This window comes from Miscanthus floridulus, chromosome 4 (genome assembly GCF_019320115.1).
Source record: "Miscanthus floridulus cultivar M001 chromosome 4, ASM1932011v1, whole genome shotgun sequence".
NCBI lineage: Eukaryota > Viridiplantae > Streptophyta > Magnoliopsida > Poales > Poaceae > Miscanthus > Miscanthus floridulus.
In genome coordinates, this window is record NC_089583.1 from 85843225 (window position 1) to 85860907 (window position 17683).

Below are 17683 nucleotides of genomic sequence, written 5' to 3' on the forward strand. Positions count from 1 at the left end.
AAATTTTTAATGTGCAAAAATTCAGTCAATTAATTGATAAATGCAATTTCTATGATTTTTTAGGCCACTCTATAATTCCAAAAATTATGAAATTTGTTTTGGTACACTAATTTGTCATGAGGAAGCTTACATAAAATTTTGAGGTCATTTGGAACAAGTTCATTTTTGGGCTTATTTCCAAATTAATTCAAAAATAAATAAAAGCAAACCCTAAGTGTAAGATTAGTGTTTGATCTTGTTTTGGTCATGTTTTGTGACCAGTAGGGTTTCAAGGTCAGTTTGGTCAAGTCAATTGTGTGGTTTTGATGGTAGAATTGCAAGTTGGTTTTGTTGGCTTATAACTGTACCGTGAAGGACAGTTGTATTCGAGGTGTTGTTATATTTCAAGCACCATGAAAGCATCATGTTTACATTATCATTATGTTGAAGAATATGTTATTATTTCGTGTAGAATCCGAGAGTGAAATGATCCTAGTTGAGCAAGTTGTGGAAGAATCCCCGATTGTCACAGGATTCGATAATTGTGGTACTGATCTAGAACCTGAGATCGTGAACGAAGGCAAGCCCCGATTTATGCATTAAACCATTACCTTGTTTACTTTGAAAAGTTTATCACCTATGTTACTTATTGCATTAAGTTGATTTATTCAAATGTTACCTACTTGATGCATTGCCTATCTTGTTAATTGTTTACCATCCTTGAAGATGATTTTATTTACAAAGGCATAGAATGCTTAGTATGCTTATGGTAGGTTTTCAAAGTAAAAGTTTCGATACAATCAAAGATGGCATACTGGCCAAATAAAGAAAGAAGGTAGAATGAACTAGAGACTAGTCAGATGACTTATCTTGAATGTTGGGTAATGTTGCCGACTATGTCGCTTAAAGGCCACTCATTGTGGATCTTCTGAACGAGACACTTTGTAGTACTGGTCACATACTCCGGTAAGCCTACTTCGGCTAATCCGATACTAAGATGAATGCCCACGCACTGGGAGTGGAGAGATGGCAGGAGTAGCATGTACCCTCGTGGCTGGAATGTGGCCGGATTTGAGGTGTGCTGTGCTCTCGAGTGGCGTGGAGACGGCTTAGTATAGGAGGATCCGGTAGTGAGGTTGATATATGCAAGATTAAGTTCTACATATGTCGTGTGATAAGGAATCCCCAGCTGGGACTTGAATCAATTCAAATTGCCGGTGCTCCGTGGATATGGAGACTTGATTCATTACAAAAGCAATGTAGGACTAGTGAATTACTAAAATTTGAGAAAAGGAATGGAATGAAAAGGATTGGAATATGAGGAATGTACATTTAGTTTGAGATAATGAACTAAAAGGACTTAGAGGTAAAACTTGAAAATAGAATGAAGAGTAGTAAGCATTTTGGCAAAAGAACTTTTGAATCTTGCTACATCCTTACCTTGCCCCAACACCTGCATCTCTAAAGTATTTCACCCCTATTACGTCAGGTCAGTCTTGTTGAGTACCTTTGTACTCAGGGTTTGTTAACCCTTATTGTAGGTGAGTCGCATGCACAGGCTTGTTTTGGTCCCTGCTGCATGTCTGTGTTTGAAGTCAATGATAATGAGGAATGATGAATGGCCTTTGGACAAGGCACTAGTTTGTATGATAAATAAAGTTAATGTAATATTATCCCGCTACTATGGTTGTATGACACTTATGGTTTTGTAAGTTTGAAACAACTGGTTTGGAAACTATGTTATCTTAAGACTTCCGCTATATTTCACTCTGATGTATATATTTGAATAAACTGTTGTAATCTGCAATGGCTGTGATTGGGATCCTGTTCGAAAAAGATTCATGCATGATTCGGGTTTCCCGAGGACACCCGACAGACCTGTTAAATTATTGGGAACTCGTGTACGCTATTCGAGGTCTGTTAAGACAATGATAGGTGCACGTGGGCCCGATTTCTTAGGAGGTTCTGCCACAGCTCGTATCAGAGCAGGTCCTATCTAAGATCATTGTAGGTTACTTTGGAAAACCTTCAAATTGATTTGGATCAAAGAAAGTAAACTTGGTATTTTAAATTTCAAATTTCTTTCTTCTTACCTTTGATCTAGCCTCAATCTTATCTTATTTGAAAGTTTGTGGCGGATAATATGATTAGGTTTGTCCTATGTACTAGAAATCTAGTACTTTTGATTATATAAATCTTTTGTACCTAGATTCGTAAGATCGATTCATGCATCATGCTTGAACACTTTGCATAATAATTCCCCTTAAAAATGGTTAGGTAAGTAATGTCAATCCCATTCTTGCTAACCTCCATTATCCTCAAGCTATTCTTATAGTCCTACCCTAAATTCTACAGGCTATGGCAAAGACTAAGATAACCGCACGCAAGTCCACCGGACCTCATGGAGTCCCTCATCACCAGTTGGCACCACGAAACCACGAGCTTGGTGAAGGAAGTTCCAAGACCCTAGGAGATGAAGGATCTTCAAGCAATCCCACCAACATCGAGAACCTTACCAAGGAGCTCAACACTCTTCGTCGAACTCATGCCAAAGATCAAGAAGAGCTGGCGGAAATTCAAAGGGGTATCACCATGGCCATGGAGCTGTGGAATGAAGCCTAGACACGAGAAGATGTGTCCGAAGACAGCATTCACTACCCGATATGGTCTATATGAGTATCTAGTCATGTCTTTTGGGCTGACCAATGCCCCGGCTCATTTCATGTACCTAATGAACTCAGTTTTCATGCCTGAGTTGGATAAGTTTGTAGTGGTGTTCATTGATGACATTTTTATCTATTCTAAGAGCAAAGAGGAACATGCGAAACATCTCCGCATTGTTCTACAAAGATTAAGAGACCACCAATTATATGACAAATTCAGTAAATGTGCATTCTAGTTAGAAGAAGTATAATTTCTAGGTCATGTGTTATCTGCTAAAGGTATAGCTGTTGATCCGAGCAAGGTAGAAGAAGTCCTTAACTGGAAAGCACCTACAACTGTTCATCAAGTTTGAAGTTTTCTAGGGGTTGGTAGGGTATTATCGTCAGTTCATCCCTGACTTCTCCAGAATTGCGAAGCCAATTACTGGACTGCTGAAAAATCAAACTAAGTTTGTATGGTCAACAGAATGTGAGAAGGCCTTTCAAACATTAAAGAAGTTGCTGACAACTGCACTAATATTAGCACAACCTGATATCGAGAGGTCGTTTGATATCTATTGTGATGCATCTGGAATTGGTATTGGCTATGTTCTTATGCAAGAAGGTAGAGTCATAGCATATGCTTCCAGACAACTCAAGAAGCATGAAGAACATTATCCCACCCATGATCTTGAATTAGCCATTGTTGTTCATGCACTCAAGGTTTGGCGACATTATTTATTAGGGTAATATCTATCATATCTATACGGATCACAAAAGTTTGAAATATATCTTCACTCAGTCAGAGTTGAATATAAGGCAAAGAAGATGGTTAGAACTTATCAAAGATTATGACTTAGAAGTGCATTATCATCCGGGCAAGGCTAATGTGGTTGCCGATGCCTGTGAGTCACAAGAGTCATTGCCATTGTCTGACTGTGAAACATATGCAACGAACATTGTGTCAAGAGATGGAGCATCTAAATTTACAAATCATAGAACAAGGTTCCCTGTCCAATATTGCAGTTGAGTCCACTATCAAAGATCAGATCATTGCTGCTCAACGGAAAAGTAAGGGTATAGCCCATATCAAAGATAAAGTCAGATCTAGAAAACCAACATGTTTCAAGATTGATGAATCTGATGTTGTATGGTTCAAGGATAGATTGGTAGTACCCAAAAATCTAGAGCTGCGAAAGCAGATTCTTGATGAAGCCCATTCTACAGATACTCCATTCATCCAAGGTAGCAACAAAATGTATCATGATCTGAGAAAGAGATATTAGTGGACCAAAATGAAAATAGAAATAGCTCAATATGTGGCCAAATGTGATACTTGTCAGAGAGTCAAAGCAGTTCACATGAAGACTATAGGTCCATTACATTCCTTGCTAGTTCCATCTTGGAAGTAGGGAAGATATCATGTATGGACTTCATCGTGGGATTGCCTAGGACATCTATAGGCCACAATTCAATATGGGTTATTGTTGATCGCCTAACCAAGATAGCTCATTTCTTACCGGTCAGAGATAAATATCGAGCAGAACTAGTATGCAAGGCTTTATCTTGATAGAATCTTCAGTATGCATGGGGCACCCAAGACCATTGTCTCTGACAGAGGGTCATTGTTCATATCCAAGTTTTGGAAAAGTCTACATGAGTCTTTGGGAACTAAACTTATCCATAGTTCTGCTTATCATCCGCAAATAGATGGATAGACTCAAAGGGTAAATCAAATTCTTGAAGATATCTTAAGAGCATGTGTCCTTTCCTATGGTGCTAAATGGGATGAATGTCTTCCCTTAGCTGAATTCTCATATAACAATAGCCATTAAGAGAGCATTAAAATGGCACCATTCGAAGCATTGTATGGTCGTAGATGCCAGACACCGTTAAATTAGGTCAGAAGTTGGAGAATGTTGGTTCTTTGGACCGGATGTGGTCAAGGAAGCTAAAGAGAAAGTTAAATTCATACAAGCCAATATGAAGGTAGCTCAATCCCGATAGCAAAGCTATGCTGATAAGAGGAGACGACCGCTAGAATTCAAAGTGGGAGATCATGTCTACCTCAAGGTATCACCAATGAAAGGAGTTCATCATTTTGGGATTCGGGGAAAGTTGGCGCCCCGTTATGTTAGTCCTTTTCAAATCCAATAATGATGTGGACCGGTCGCCTATCGCGTTAAGCTACCAGATCACATGTCAGTTGTGCATGATATCTTCCATGTATCCCAGTTAAAGAAGTGTCTTCAAGTACCTAACCAAGTGATCGACTTTGATGATGTAGAACTAGAACCTAATTTGACTTATGCTGAGTACCCCATTAGAGTCTTAGATCAAAAAGATCGAGTCACTCAAAGACGTACAATCAAGTTCTATAAAGTATAATGGAATCAACACACCGAAGATGAAGCTACTTGGGAGTCCGAGGATTACTTAGAAGAAAACTTTCCTGACTTCTTCGCTTCTATCTAGTTGCAATACCTTGTCTATATTGTAACTTGTTTCTTTTGTTAATAGAATGGAAAAACCCTTCACTAGCCTTTTGAATAAAGTTATGATGTGTTAGCTTGACACATTTCCTTTTTCATTACTTAGCCTTAGGTTTTAAATCTCGGGATGAGATTTCTTTAAGGGGGAAGGGTTGTAACACCTCTGGTGTTTTGACCTAGCACTAAAACTTGATATGTCATCATATGCATTGCAAAGCATTCATAAAGTAGAAAATTTTGGATGCATTCACTAAATAAGCTTTATTTCATAAGTTGTTATTTTATGTGATATGATTCAAACTCTAAATAAAGATCATGACCACAAGGATCAAATTTCATGTGATCATGTGAGGCCATGTGTCATTTGACTCAAATAACCCTAATGGGCCATGTTACTAGTCAAAAATCAAAGTTAAAGTAAAAAGGTAAACAAATCAAATTTGAATTCAAATTCAAATCATAAAAATCCTTTTTGCCCCTTTTGTCTAATTCAAAATCCATTTGGAATTTGGGGTTGTGACAAAAAGCAAAGTTGAAGCTTATTTTATAAGGATCAACTTTGGTATTCAAAGTTTTTCAAGTTTACATATAAAATTTGGAGTAATTTTGAAATGATTCAAATACTCAAATGCACCCCAAATTCAAATTTCAAAATGGAGGTAGAATTTGAAAATGTTCATTAAAGCAAAGTTGTAGAGTTTGAAAAGTTGAGCAATTTTTATTTTTGGAGATTTTCAACTTCTTCAGAAAAATTGTGAGTAATTTGCAAAATAAATGCAGTGGTAATTCTGTAAATATTTCAAAAAAATCAAGTTGGCAACAGGGCGCCACCGCCCCACCGCCGGCGTCCTTTCTCTGGCCTTCTAGGTGCGCCCGTGGCTGCCCTCGGCTTCACGCTGGCATGGGGTGCACACTGCATGTCGTTCCCGCGCGCTCCTGGCCGCGCTATAAAGCCCAGACGTCATCGTTTGCTTTTCTTCCTTCCCTCTGTTTTCCCGCCGCCGCCGCCTCAACTCCGGCGAGCTTCCCTTGCCTCCTCAGTGCAAGATAGCCCTGGAAAAGCAGTGTCCTAGTTTTTCCTGCTCCTTGCGCCTCCAACCGACCTGTTGTTACCACTTGATTTCACCAGGAACCGCCGCTAGCGACTCTTCTTCCTCGCGGCCGGCAACCTCGACCGAAACTCCGATTCACCGTGGCCAGCATCATCTGGTGAGCTGTTGCCCTTGCTTGTTGTCTCTACAGCTTCGTTTCGATGCTGTAGTGCTTAATCTACTCTTGCTTGGTTATTTTGCCCACTGCAGTCGTCGGAACACCGTCGTCGACGAGGTCCGCTCCGCCGTGATCACTGTCATCGTCGAAACGCGTCACCATAGCTTCTCCGGTCTCGCTCGTTGCTTCAACACATTCGGGGTGAGCCACTGATGCTTCCTGAACTCTTTGTTTCACTGCAACCGGCCTTGTTTCACCAGTGTAATGCTGCCGTGCAACCGCGTCCGCCATGGCCGACGTCAGCCTTGTTCCGTGTCGTAATCAACCTTCGAAATGCCACAGATTGATGCGCCTAGTTTTTGGGAACGTTTTGGTACTTTAGCCGTCGCTGTTGGGCTCACCGTCGGTGAGTTAGCGCCGGTCAGCGCCGTTGTTGCCGCGGTCAAAGCCGAAGGTTAGGGATGACATGCGGGGGCCGGCTGTCAGTGAGAGAGAGAGAGGAATAGTGAGATTTTGATATTTCTGAATTTTGAATAGTGCAGTAACTTTGGAAATTTATAAGAAAATAATCATAGCTCCAAAAATTCTAAAAATTTGTGTGTAGCTTCTGTACATGTTCTAATATGGTTTAAAAATATGAAACTTGAAATTTGAATAATTTTTTAATGTGCAAAAATTCAGTCAATTAATTGATAAATGCAATTTCCATGATTTTTGTAGGACACTGTACAATTAGAAAAATTATGAACTTTGTTTTGGTATGCTAATTTGTCATGAGGAAGCTTACATAAAATTTTGAGGTCATTTGGAACAAGTTCACTTTTGGGCTTATTTCCAAATTAATTCAAAAATAAATAAAAGCAAACCCTAAGTGTTAGATTAGTGTTTGATCTTGTTTTGGTCATGTTTTGTGACCAGTAGGGTTTCAAGGTCAGTTTGGTCAAGTCACTTGTGTGGTCTTTGATGGTAGAATTGCAAGTTGGTTTTGTTGGCTTGCAACTGTACCGTGAAGGACAGTTGTATTCGAGGTGTTGTTATATTTCATGCACCATGAAAGTATCAGTTTACATTATCATCATGTTGAAGCATATGTTATTATTTCGTGTAGAATTCGAGAGTGAAACGATCCTAGTTGAGCAAGTTGTGGAAGAATCCCCGGTTGTCACGGGATTCGATAATTGTGATACTAATCTAGAACCTAAGATCATGAATGAAGGCAAGCCCCGGTTTATGCATTAAACCATTACCTTGTTTACTTTGAAAAGTTTATCACTTATGTTACTTATTGCATTAAGTTGATTTATTCAAATGTTACCTACTTGATGCATTGCCTATCTTGTTAATTGTTTACCATCCTTGAAGATAATTTTATTTACAAAGGCATAGAATGCTTAGTATGCTTATGGTAGGTTTTCAAAGTAAAAGTTTTGATACAATCAAAGATGGCATACTGACCAAAGAAAGAAAGAAGGTAGAATGAACTAGAGACTAGTCGGGTGACTTATCTTGAATGTCGGGTAATGTTGCCGACTATGTCGCTTAAAGGCCACTCATTGTGGATCTTCTGAACGAGACACTTTGTAGTACTAGTCAATACTCCGGTAAGCCTACTTCGGCTAATCCGATACTAAGATGAATGCCCACGCACTAGGAGTGGAGAGATGGAGGGAGTAGCGTGTACCCTCGTGGCTGGAATGTGGCCGGATTTGAGGTGTGTTGTGCTCTCGGGTGGCATGGAGACGGCTTAGTATAGGAGGATCCGGTAGTGAGGTTGATATATGCAAGATTAAGTTCTACATATGTCGTGTGATAAGGAATCCCCAGCTAGGACTTGAATCAATTTGAATTGCCGGTGCTCCGTGGATATGGAGACTCGATTCATTACAGAAGCAATGTAGGATTGGTGAATTACTAAAATTTGAGAAAAGGAATGGAATGAAAAGGATTGGAATATGAGGAATGTACATTTAGTTTGAGATAATGAACTAAAAGGACTTAGGGGTAAAACTTGAAAATAGAATGAAGAGTAGTAAGCATTTTGGCAAAAGAACTTTTGAATCTTGCTACATCCTTACCTTGCCCCAACACCTGCATCTCTAAAGTATTTTACCCCTATTATGTCAGGTCAGTCTTGTTGAGTACCTTTGTACTCAGGGTTTGTTAACCCTTGTTGTAGGTGAGTCGCATGCACAGGCTTGTTTTGGTCCCTACTGCATGTCTGTGTTTGAAGTCAATGACAATGAGGAATGATGAATGGCCTTTGGACAAGGCATTAGTTTGTATGATAAATAAAGTTAATGTAATATTATCCCGCTACTATGGTTGTATGACACTTATGGTTTTGTAAGTTTGAAATAACTAGTTTGGAAACTATGTTATTTTAAGACTCCCGCTATATTTCACTCTGATGTATATATTTGAATAAACTATTGTAATATGCAATGGCTGTGATTGGGATCCTGTTCGAAAAAGATTCATGGATGATTCGGGTTTCCCGAGGACACCCGACAGACCTGTTAAGTTGTTGGGAACTCATGTACGCTATCCGAGGTTTGTTAAGACAATGATAGGTGCACGTGGGCCTGATTTCTTAGGAGGTTCTGCCACACCCGCCCGAAAGAAGTGGAGCCATAACTCCCAGTGGGGGGCGATGCCTAGGTACCCCTTGTAGACGGCGACAAAGATGGCCACCTACGCGATGGAGTTGGGGTTGAAGTTGTGGAGCTCCACGTCGTAGTAATGCAGGAGCGCCCGCATGAACCGGTCCGCCGGTAGGCCGAGACCGCGCTCGTGAAGGGCCACAAAGCTCATGATGTAGCCATCGCGTGGCCTCGGCTTCGGCTCACCCCCCAGAGCAATCCACTCCGGTATGTTGGGGTCAGTAACTGGGCGGAGGAGACCATCGTCAATGAGCGACTGCAGCGTCGCCGCGGACACATCAGACGGACCCCAAGGATCTACCTAGATGACAACAGCGTCACCGCCCATGGGTGCGGTGGAGAATGCGGCTGCGGTGGTAAGGTGTGCTCTCGCTATCCCTCTCTCTCTCTCGCCTTTCCTCCCCTTCTCCCATCTTCTCCCCAGCGCTCTCTTCCTCTGTTCTTAGCAACCGCTCGAGGGCAGAAAGGGCGAGCGCAGGTAGGCAAGGTAAGGAGGGGTGGGGCGAGGCTTGTCACATATTTATGAGGGAGGGAAGGGGGTGAAATGGATGGGCGATGAAACCAAGGAAGTTTCCCTCAGATCAAGCACAGTTAATCTAGATCCGACCAAACCACCCACGCGTCCACCTTTTTCTTATTAATCGCACGCACACAGTAACGTCCCATCCACAGATGTCGCGTCGCATTCAACCACAGCGACGGTAGGAACCGCCTCAAAAGGCGCAACCACCATCGCCAGCCGATGGGAAGGGAATATCCCCCACCTGATTCCTTTCAGACGAAGGAACTAGGCGCCGAGCTCATTATAGTCCAGGGGTTCGAAGGCTAGGCCCCCGAGGGTCTCGATAGCCGCCCTAGGAGAAATAGAGTCAGGGTTGACTATGGACGAGCCCATACATGGCCGAGGCCCAAGCAAGCGATTGGCTTGGGATGCCCTAAGTCGTGTCCGAGACCAGCAGGGAGATCTCTGAATGGGATCCCACCATAGGGAGGCATCGAGCCCTAGGGCCAATCAAACGGCCCTAGGACCCACTAGAGAAGCCCTCTGGTACTTTTGGAGTATGTCTCTGGACCGCTAGCCGACCCCTATTGAATGGTACATGGGCCTCCACTCGGACTTATCCAATAACAGCTCACCGGAGGTGTCACTGCTCACGCCCACTAAGGGTAGCCTGGCATACTCCACCCCTCCTTCTGAACGAAAAGGATGCACAAGGGCCGCACAAAAAAGATAGGGAAACTCCTGATCACCCTCTTGCTCTAAGCAAAGGCTTGGAGGCTCTTCCTACAACCAAGCTGAGGCCTAGCCACCCGAACTCGCACTCGGGGGCTCGGCAAACACGATAAAAGGCACCGAGCCCGTTACGGTCTAGGGGTTTGAAGGCTGGGCCCCCGAGGGTCTCGACAGCCGCCCCAAGACAAACAGAGTCAGGGATGACTATGAGCGAGCCCGTACATGGCCAAGGCCCAAGCAAGCGATTGCTTGGGATGCCCTAAGTCATGTCCAAGACCGATAGGGAGGTCTCTGAATGGGATCTCACCATAGGGAGGCACCGAGCCCCCGGGGCCAATCAAATGGCCCTGGGACCCACTAAAGAAGCCCTCTGGTACTTTTGGAGTGCGTCTCTGGACCGCTAGCCGACCCCTATCGAATGGGGCACGGGCCTTCACTCGGACTTACCTGGTAACAGCTCACCGGAGGTGTCACTACATGCGCCCACCAAGGGTAGCCTGGCATACTCCACCCCTCCTTCTGAACGAAAAGAATGCGCGAGGGCCACACAAAAAAGACAAGGAAACTCTTGATCGCCCTCTTGCTCCGAGCAGAGGCTCGAGGGCTCTTCCTGCAACCAAGCTGAGACCCGGCGACCCAAAATCGCACTCAGGGGCTCGACAAACGCGATAAAACCCCTCACTCAACATAAGAAAAGCCCCTAGAGGAATAAATCCACTCCTCCAGGGCCTCGGGGGCTACACCCAGTGGGTGCGCTCACGCGCACCCACCGAAGCCTCGAGTACGAAACACCATCCCGCTAGGAGCTGTCGCGAGCCAAGTCTTGTCAAAACCTCAGGGAGAGCGCTCACACTCTCCCCGAGGCTCGGGGGCTACTGTCGAGTACCATAAAAAGGGGTCCCCTAAGCAAGAACCGAAAAATCGCTTAGACCTTGTAAATATCAAAGCCAAGAGACAACAACCGGTAAACCCCCACCTTATTCGAGGCTCGGCTGGACCGCTCGGCCCACCTCGAACAATGTCTAGGCTCACCCAAAGTGAGCTCGGCCCAAAATGAAACCACGAGGCCTCGGACGAGGTATCGATTCTCCGCCTCGCCTGAGGCCCTACCTGTAAGGCCTCGGACGAGGTACCGAATCTCTGACTCGCCCGAGGCCCCATCCATAAGGCCTCGGACAAGGTACTGATTCTCTGCCTCACCCGAGGCCCCGCGCGTAAGGCCTCGGACGAGGTACCGATTCTCCAACTCACCCGAGGCCCCGCCCGTAAGGCCTCAGACGCGAGGCCTTGGATGAGGTACTGATTCTCCGCCTCGCCCGAGGCCCACATGCCACTGAGGCCTCAGACAAGGACATCACATCCAACCAACGCGTCCAACCACTCCCACGACGTCAGCCAAACGATGGCTCGATACAGTGGAGTGGCCGATGAGATGGGAGTCACATCGACACCATATCGTCCGGGACAGGACGGGGTAGGGGTTACCGGCCACTGTGCTCGGCACTGTGCCCACGACTGACACCCGTGCTGCACTGTGTTGCCTAACCCTTGTTCCAAGGACAGCGCGGCATGGAGAGTCATGTTCGGGTCCCTTGTAGCCTCAGAATCGACGTACAAGACCAACTGCTCCCTCCGAGCCTCGGCTATCCACTTTTGGGCTCCTGTAGCCTCAGGACTCGCACCCGCCGAGCCCCCCACAATGGTTTAGCCTCTGCACTGACTAGGCCTCGGCTCTCTACGTTGTCAACATACAGCAATCAGCACATCGTCTGCAGTACGCGCCATACCCTGCGCCAAGCCTGTAGGAGCTCCCACGTCGCACAGGATCAGGCGTGACCAACGCATCGCTCTAGTGCACCAAGGACAAGGCCGCTCCATTGACCATGCCGCCACAGTGACAAGCTACAGGGCTTGGTATGCCACCTCCGCTCACAAAATGCCACGTAGCAAATACATGTACCGCCCCTGTGCCTCCCTTCAACTATAAAAGGGAGCGACCAGGGCCGCTTCTAGGATGGACACAGACACACAGGTGCAAACAACGCACAACGCTCTGTAACACACACACGCTTCCTCACTGTAAGAGATCAACATCTCAAGCAACCCATGCCACTCCATGTAGAGACCTAGGACTAGCTCCCTCTCTCGCTCAGCTTGTAAGCCCCTACTACAAGCACCTCGGTGCAAGGAATACAAGATCGCTCTCTCAGACTGGACGTAGGGCACCTATTGCCTAAAATAGTATAAACCTTGTGTCTCTTTGCACCACCATTCGGGATTAGGGGCACGCAGTACACTTTCACTAGTCGGTTGAGGATCCGCCAGACCCAAAACACCGACACATACAGATGCAATACTTGCAATATACAAAAGAAGACATATAAAATACTTCAAACATGCGTCTGAAACACTTGCAAAAACTTTGAAAACCATTGCAACACATACACAATATGCAGGTAAAACACTTGCAACATATGTGTGAAACATATACAATATATAGATAAACACACTTGCAATATACGTCTGCAAAAAACAAATGAAACATTGGGAACAGAGGTTACAACATACGTCTACAAACCATTGCAACATATGCAACATCCCGATCTATTTTTGCAACATCTACATGAAACACTTGCAACATACCTCTAAAACATCTGAAACATCCAAAACATACGTTTGCAACACGTGTTTTCAACGCAACGGGCGGCACGACGAACTAACGTGGTGGAGGCAGCCATGACAGTAGATGGCGGCACCCGACGTGATGGACCCCGTCGCGGTGGAGTCGGCCACAGCAGGCCTACCTGGGTGTTGCGGCTCGGGGATGACGTGCGGTGAGGAAGGACATGAGGCCAACGTGGCCGAAGAACTTGGCGACAAAGACGGTGGCATCTATGCTTTGGCACCATCGATCCACTACAGCGGGCGGGGCGAATCTACACAGGTGAGGGCTGGCAGCAGCAGCGCGTGGCCAGCAGTACCTAGCTATCGGCTAAGGCGGTTGCATCTTGCCCCTTCAAGCGCAGCAGGGAGAGGAGAGGAGGGGTGTCGCCGTGGAGAGGAGCAGGGGCGTCGACAGATGGAGTTGCCTTCTTGCTGACTGGTGAGGGAGAGAGCGACGGGAGAAGAGTCGCGTGACCGAGCGTCAGCTTGTGGATGTAGGGCGCCAGGAAGAAGACTAAGCGTTGGTTTCTGGATGCGGCAATGTTGGTTCGTTGCGTCCGGATGGGAACGGGGCGTCTGAACGCCCTAAACAAAGCATTAGGCTGGTTCGGTTTATCCGTTTATGCAGATGGTTTTTTAGGGGGTTTATGCAGATGGTTGAATGGATCGAGGTTGGTCAATTGACCTTTGCATTTTTCACGTAATTTAGGGTGGGTTTGGTTTGGATTCCGGACCATTTGCAGGAATACCGCCGTTGGCCCACGACGTGCGTCGGCCTGGAGCCTGCATCAGAAACTCACAATGACCTCCTCAGTGTGGCTGTTTAGTTGGGCGAAGGCCCATCTAACTTCATCACAACCAAGAGTGTGTTTAGTTGGATGAATTTGGGAATTTGGGTTACTATAGCACTTTTGTTTTTATTTGACAATTAGTGTTCAATCATGGACTAATTAGGCTCAAAACGTTTGTCTCGTAATTTTCAACCAAACTGTGCAATTAGTTTTTTTTCGTCTACATTTAATGCTCCATGCACATATCGTAAGATTCGATGTGATGGGTACTGTAGCACTTTTTTGGAATTTGGGGTCCCAACTAAACACGCGCCAACATGAAAAAATCCACGTTAAATTAGGCAAAACACCTCTCTCAACTTTTAAAACCGTCAATCTTACCTCCATGGCCTATTATAAGCAGTTTTGAAGGCGGTTTTGTTTTTTGTTTTTTTATTTATTCAGCTGAATCTTTGAAAAATCAGAGTAAATCATAGAAAAATCATAAAATAGAAAATCCAATTTTGTTGGACTCCACATGAGTAGATCTACATAGTGAACATATAATATGGTATGCTTTAGTACAAAGTTTTTGCTATGGCTTTATATATATGATTTTCTATAATTAATTAGAATAATTCATAGTTGCAGTTTCTATGGTACAATTATGATAACATTTTTATGGTGAGCTAATTATTGTATGGTTGAACTTGTAGTAAAAATTTCATACTCATTAGATCATGTATAGCTTAGTTATAGATTTATTTATATTTAACAAGCATAAACCTAAATAAAATCTATAACTAAGTTATACATGATCCAATGAGCATGAAAATTTTTACTATAGTTTAAGCATATAATAGTTAGGGGTTAAAATTTTTACTATAGTTTAAGCATACAATAGTTAGCCCACTATAAAAATTTCACCATAATTAGACCATAGAACTGCAGCTATGAATTATTTCATTTAATTATAGAAAAGCATAGATCTAAAGCTACAACAAAAAAATTGTACTAAAGCATACCATATTATATATTCACTGTGTATATCTACTCATGTGGAGTCCAACAAAATTGAATTTTCTATTTTATGATATTTCTATAATTTTTTAAAGATTCAGTCGAAAAAAAAGATAAAACCGTCTTCAAAACCGTTTATAACCGAGTAAGGGAGGTAAGATGAACGATTTTAAAAGTTGAAGGAGATATTTTGCCTGATTTTAAAGTAAAAAAACAAACTTTCATGAAAATTGAGGGAGATAATGCAGATTTTTTCCCAACCAACACCGTAACCTCAAGTGTCAAATATCAGACTTAAACCTACAGGTAGGATCCACTCAAAATAAAACCCTACAGGTAGGACCCATGACACGGGGCCCACTTAGTTGCTTATTGCAAGCCACACGCCAACCCAACGCTATTACGCGACGATTAGCCAAACAAATCATCCTCTACTTCATGTAGGCCGCGGGATTCCGAGTCCCAATCCGGCGTCGCCACCGTCGTCTCGCCGGCTACAGGGTCCGGTCCCCGCGATGGAGCCCTCGCCAACCTCCTCCTCTCCGGCTGTGGCGCGCCGGTTGTCGCCGGAGGTGAGGAGGGTGCGGAAGCGGGCGCTGGAGGAGGTGCTGGAGCAGGTCCAGCGGGCGGTTGAGATCCTGCCCGATGCCGACGCTGATCTCGGCGTCTCTCTCTCGGAGGACACCGCAGCAGCTCCTGCCCCGCCGGAGGGCGAGGACCGCAAGGGCGATGTCGGCGTCGATGGAGATGACGTGGCGACGTCGTCGGTTGCGAGTGACTCCGATTACGAGACGGCACAGGTGAGCAGGAGGCGTCTTGTTCCCTCACGAGTTCGTCTGGGGACATCTAGGGTGCCCGGAACTAGGATTTGGATTTCCGAAGAATAAGTCGTTGCAACAGGTGTAACTGAATTGGTAAATTGCGTAATTCAACTTAATTAGCTACAATTTTAAGTTTGGGTAACTACAAATTGAAACTAAACACTTCATAAATATCTGAGGACCTGCGGTGGATTCGTAGTTCGAAATTACTGCAGTACTGTAAATATGTAATCACACTGTTTCTGTGCTGTGGTGAGACTAAATCTGTCGTTAGTAGCTTGTTGGAAGCTGTTGTCCACCTTTGGTATCTATTGTCAGTAGAAAGTATTTGATGCTGATTTATCGTTCAGTTGACTTTGGTGACTACCTTTGTTATCTGCTCTGCCAGTGATGTTATTAGTTAGTTTAGTGCTGGGTCCTGAAACAGAAACAGATATCTGAACGTTCCTGATTGTTGTAATAAATCTTTCCAAGATGTTGCAAGAACAGTATGTTGTTAGTTTAGGCGAAGTCATGTCTGTAGTATGCCAGTATCCTTAATATGTATTTCCAGCTTCCTATCTGGAATGTGGTCTGAACAGTCTCATGGTCATGGCCCTTACAGAAATCTCTTTGGAGTGACAAAGTAGAGACAGAATTTTCCACATGTTTTATTATGTTCTGAAGCTGCCCTACAATTAAAACAACTTGCTTTTACCTAGCAGATGTGTGACCTTCTTAAATCTAAGGTTGGATCGCTCGAGTTCCTTCAAAAGCTCAATGGTATTCAGAAGTCAGTAGATCAGAATGGTGCAGGTAAGCCTCTGCTGGATGAATATATTACTACTATAAAAAGAACATAAGAGATGATAAAATGACTGGCTCAAATTACCTTTGTAGTGGATTAGTTCCTTTCACTCTTTTTTTTTGCGCATATTCACTCTATTTTTCTTGAAATAGTAACCACTGTACTTTGAAAACTTCTCTGTTCTTTGGCACAGTGGAATCTGATACATCATGGGATATAATAAAGTCGGTGGATTTGTGGGAAGATGGTGACTTAGATGATGGGTATGTTCTTGTTAAGCAGGAGGATGTGGTTGATGGGATTACTTCCTTTATGGCTGCATACTTGTTATCACTTAAAGGGACCAAGGTAGCAATTTTCTTCACCTGATGGGATCATCATGCTGAGCGAGGAGTTTCATGTCTCTGCATCTTGTACAAGAGGTGCTTTATATATTGAATGCGTGAATTTCATGTTTGTGCAGGACATGTCTCCAGATCAACTTCAGAAAGGTTTACTTTTTCTTCTCTTAATTAAGACGAACGGTGAAATAGGTTTTTATTGGATATTCTGATGTTAAACTTTTTGACTGTTCATGTTCCAGCGCTTAGGAAGACGTTTTCAGCTGAAAAGAAGAAAAGTAAAATCCGGAAGGCATGGGATGGAACTAAAGTCATTTATAATGTTGCTTCATGGGGCGCTACTGCTGTTGGGTAAGTTATTATTGCACTAACCTTGGACAGTAATATTTTCGTAAAGCAGTATTCTTCCCACAAAATAATCACCAAGTTGAATAGGGGTCTTCTATCTTGGCAGCCTAATTTCTATATAGACGCTAACTGTTTTAGTACCCTATCATGCAGGGTCTACAATAATCGAGCATTACTTACGGCAACTACAGCATTTCGGACTTCCTGCCGTGTGATATCCAAGTTCCTCTGAATATTGTGTCAACAACTAGGGTACTGTATGTTAGAATTGCCTGCGTGTGCTTTTCCTTTGTTCAGCTAAAAAGGTAGCATAAAGCCTGAAACCATTTGTTTAGTCTATTCTGATGCTGTAAATCTGCGTTTGCCAGTGCGATCATGATTTCCCAGTTGAGTTCGACTGCTAATTTAGCATTTGTGCTATTCCACAACTTCATCAACAGCAGCGCCTCTTAGTCCAAAGCAGCATTTGCATTGCACAACTGTAAATATTGCCTTGGTTTGAATATACTTGTTTTTGTGCCAGAACTTTATTTTGGTCATCCGAAACGATTAGTTTGTACTATTGTCCGTATCAAGCAAAACGAAAATCCTTGACATTGACCTGCTCGAGGTCCATATCAGCTGCGGGCACTTTTTCCTTTTTTGAAATGCAGATCTTAGATTGGCGCAAGGATATTCGGATGGAAGATGCGTGATGCGTTGGAGGCTGGAGCGAT

At 43.9% G+C, this 17683-nt stretch overlaps 1 protein-coding gene across 1 annotated transcript; it reads left to right on the forward strand.

Annotated features, from left to right (window-relative positions):
* Positions 1-14981: 14981 nt before the first annotated feature.
* On the forward strand, positions 14982-17495 carry LOC136549915 (uncharacterized). Its single transcript, XM_066541348.1, has 6 exons — positions 14982-15470; positions 16196-16286; positions 16472-16626; positions 16742-16769; positions 16862-16970; positions 17121-17495. Exons 1-6 carry the CDS (start codon positions 15186-15188, stop codon positions 17197-17199), a joined length of 747 nt encoding a protein of 248 aa, XP_066397445.1. The 5' UTR covers positions 14982-15185; the 3' UTR covers positions 17200-17495.
* Positions 17496-17683: the final 188 nt, after the last annotated feature.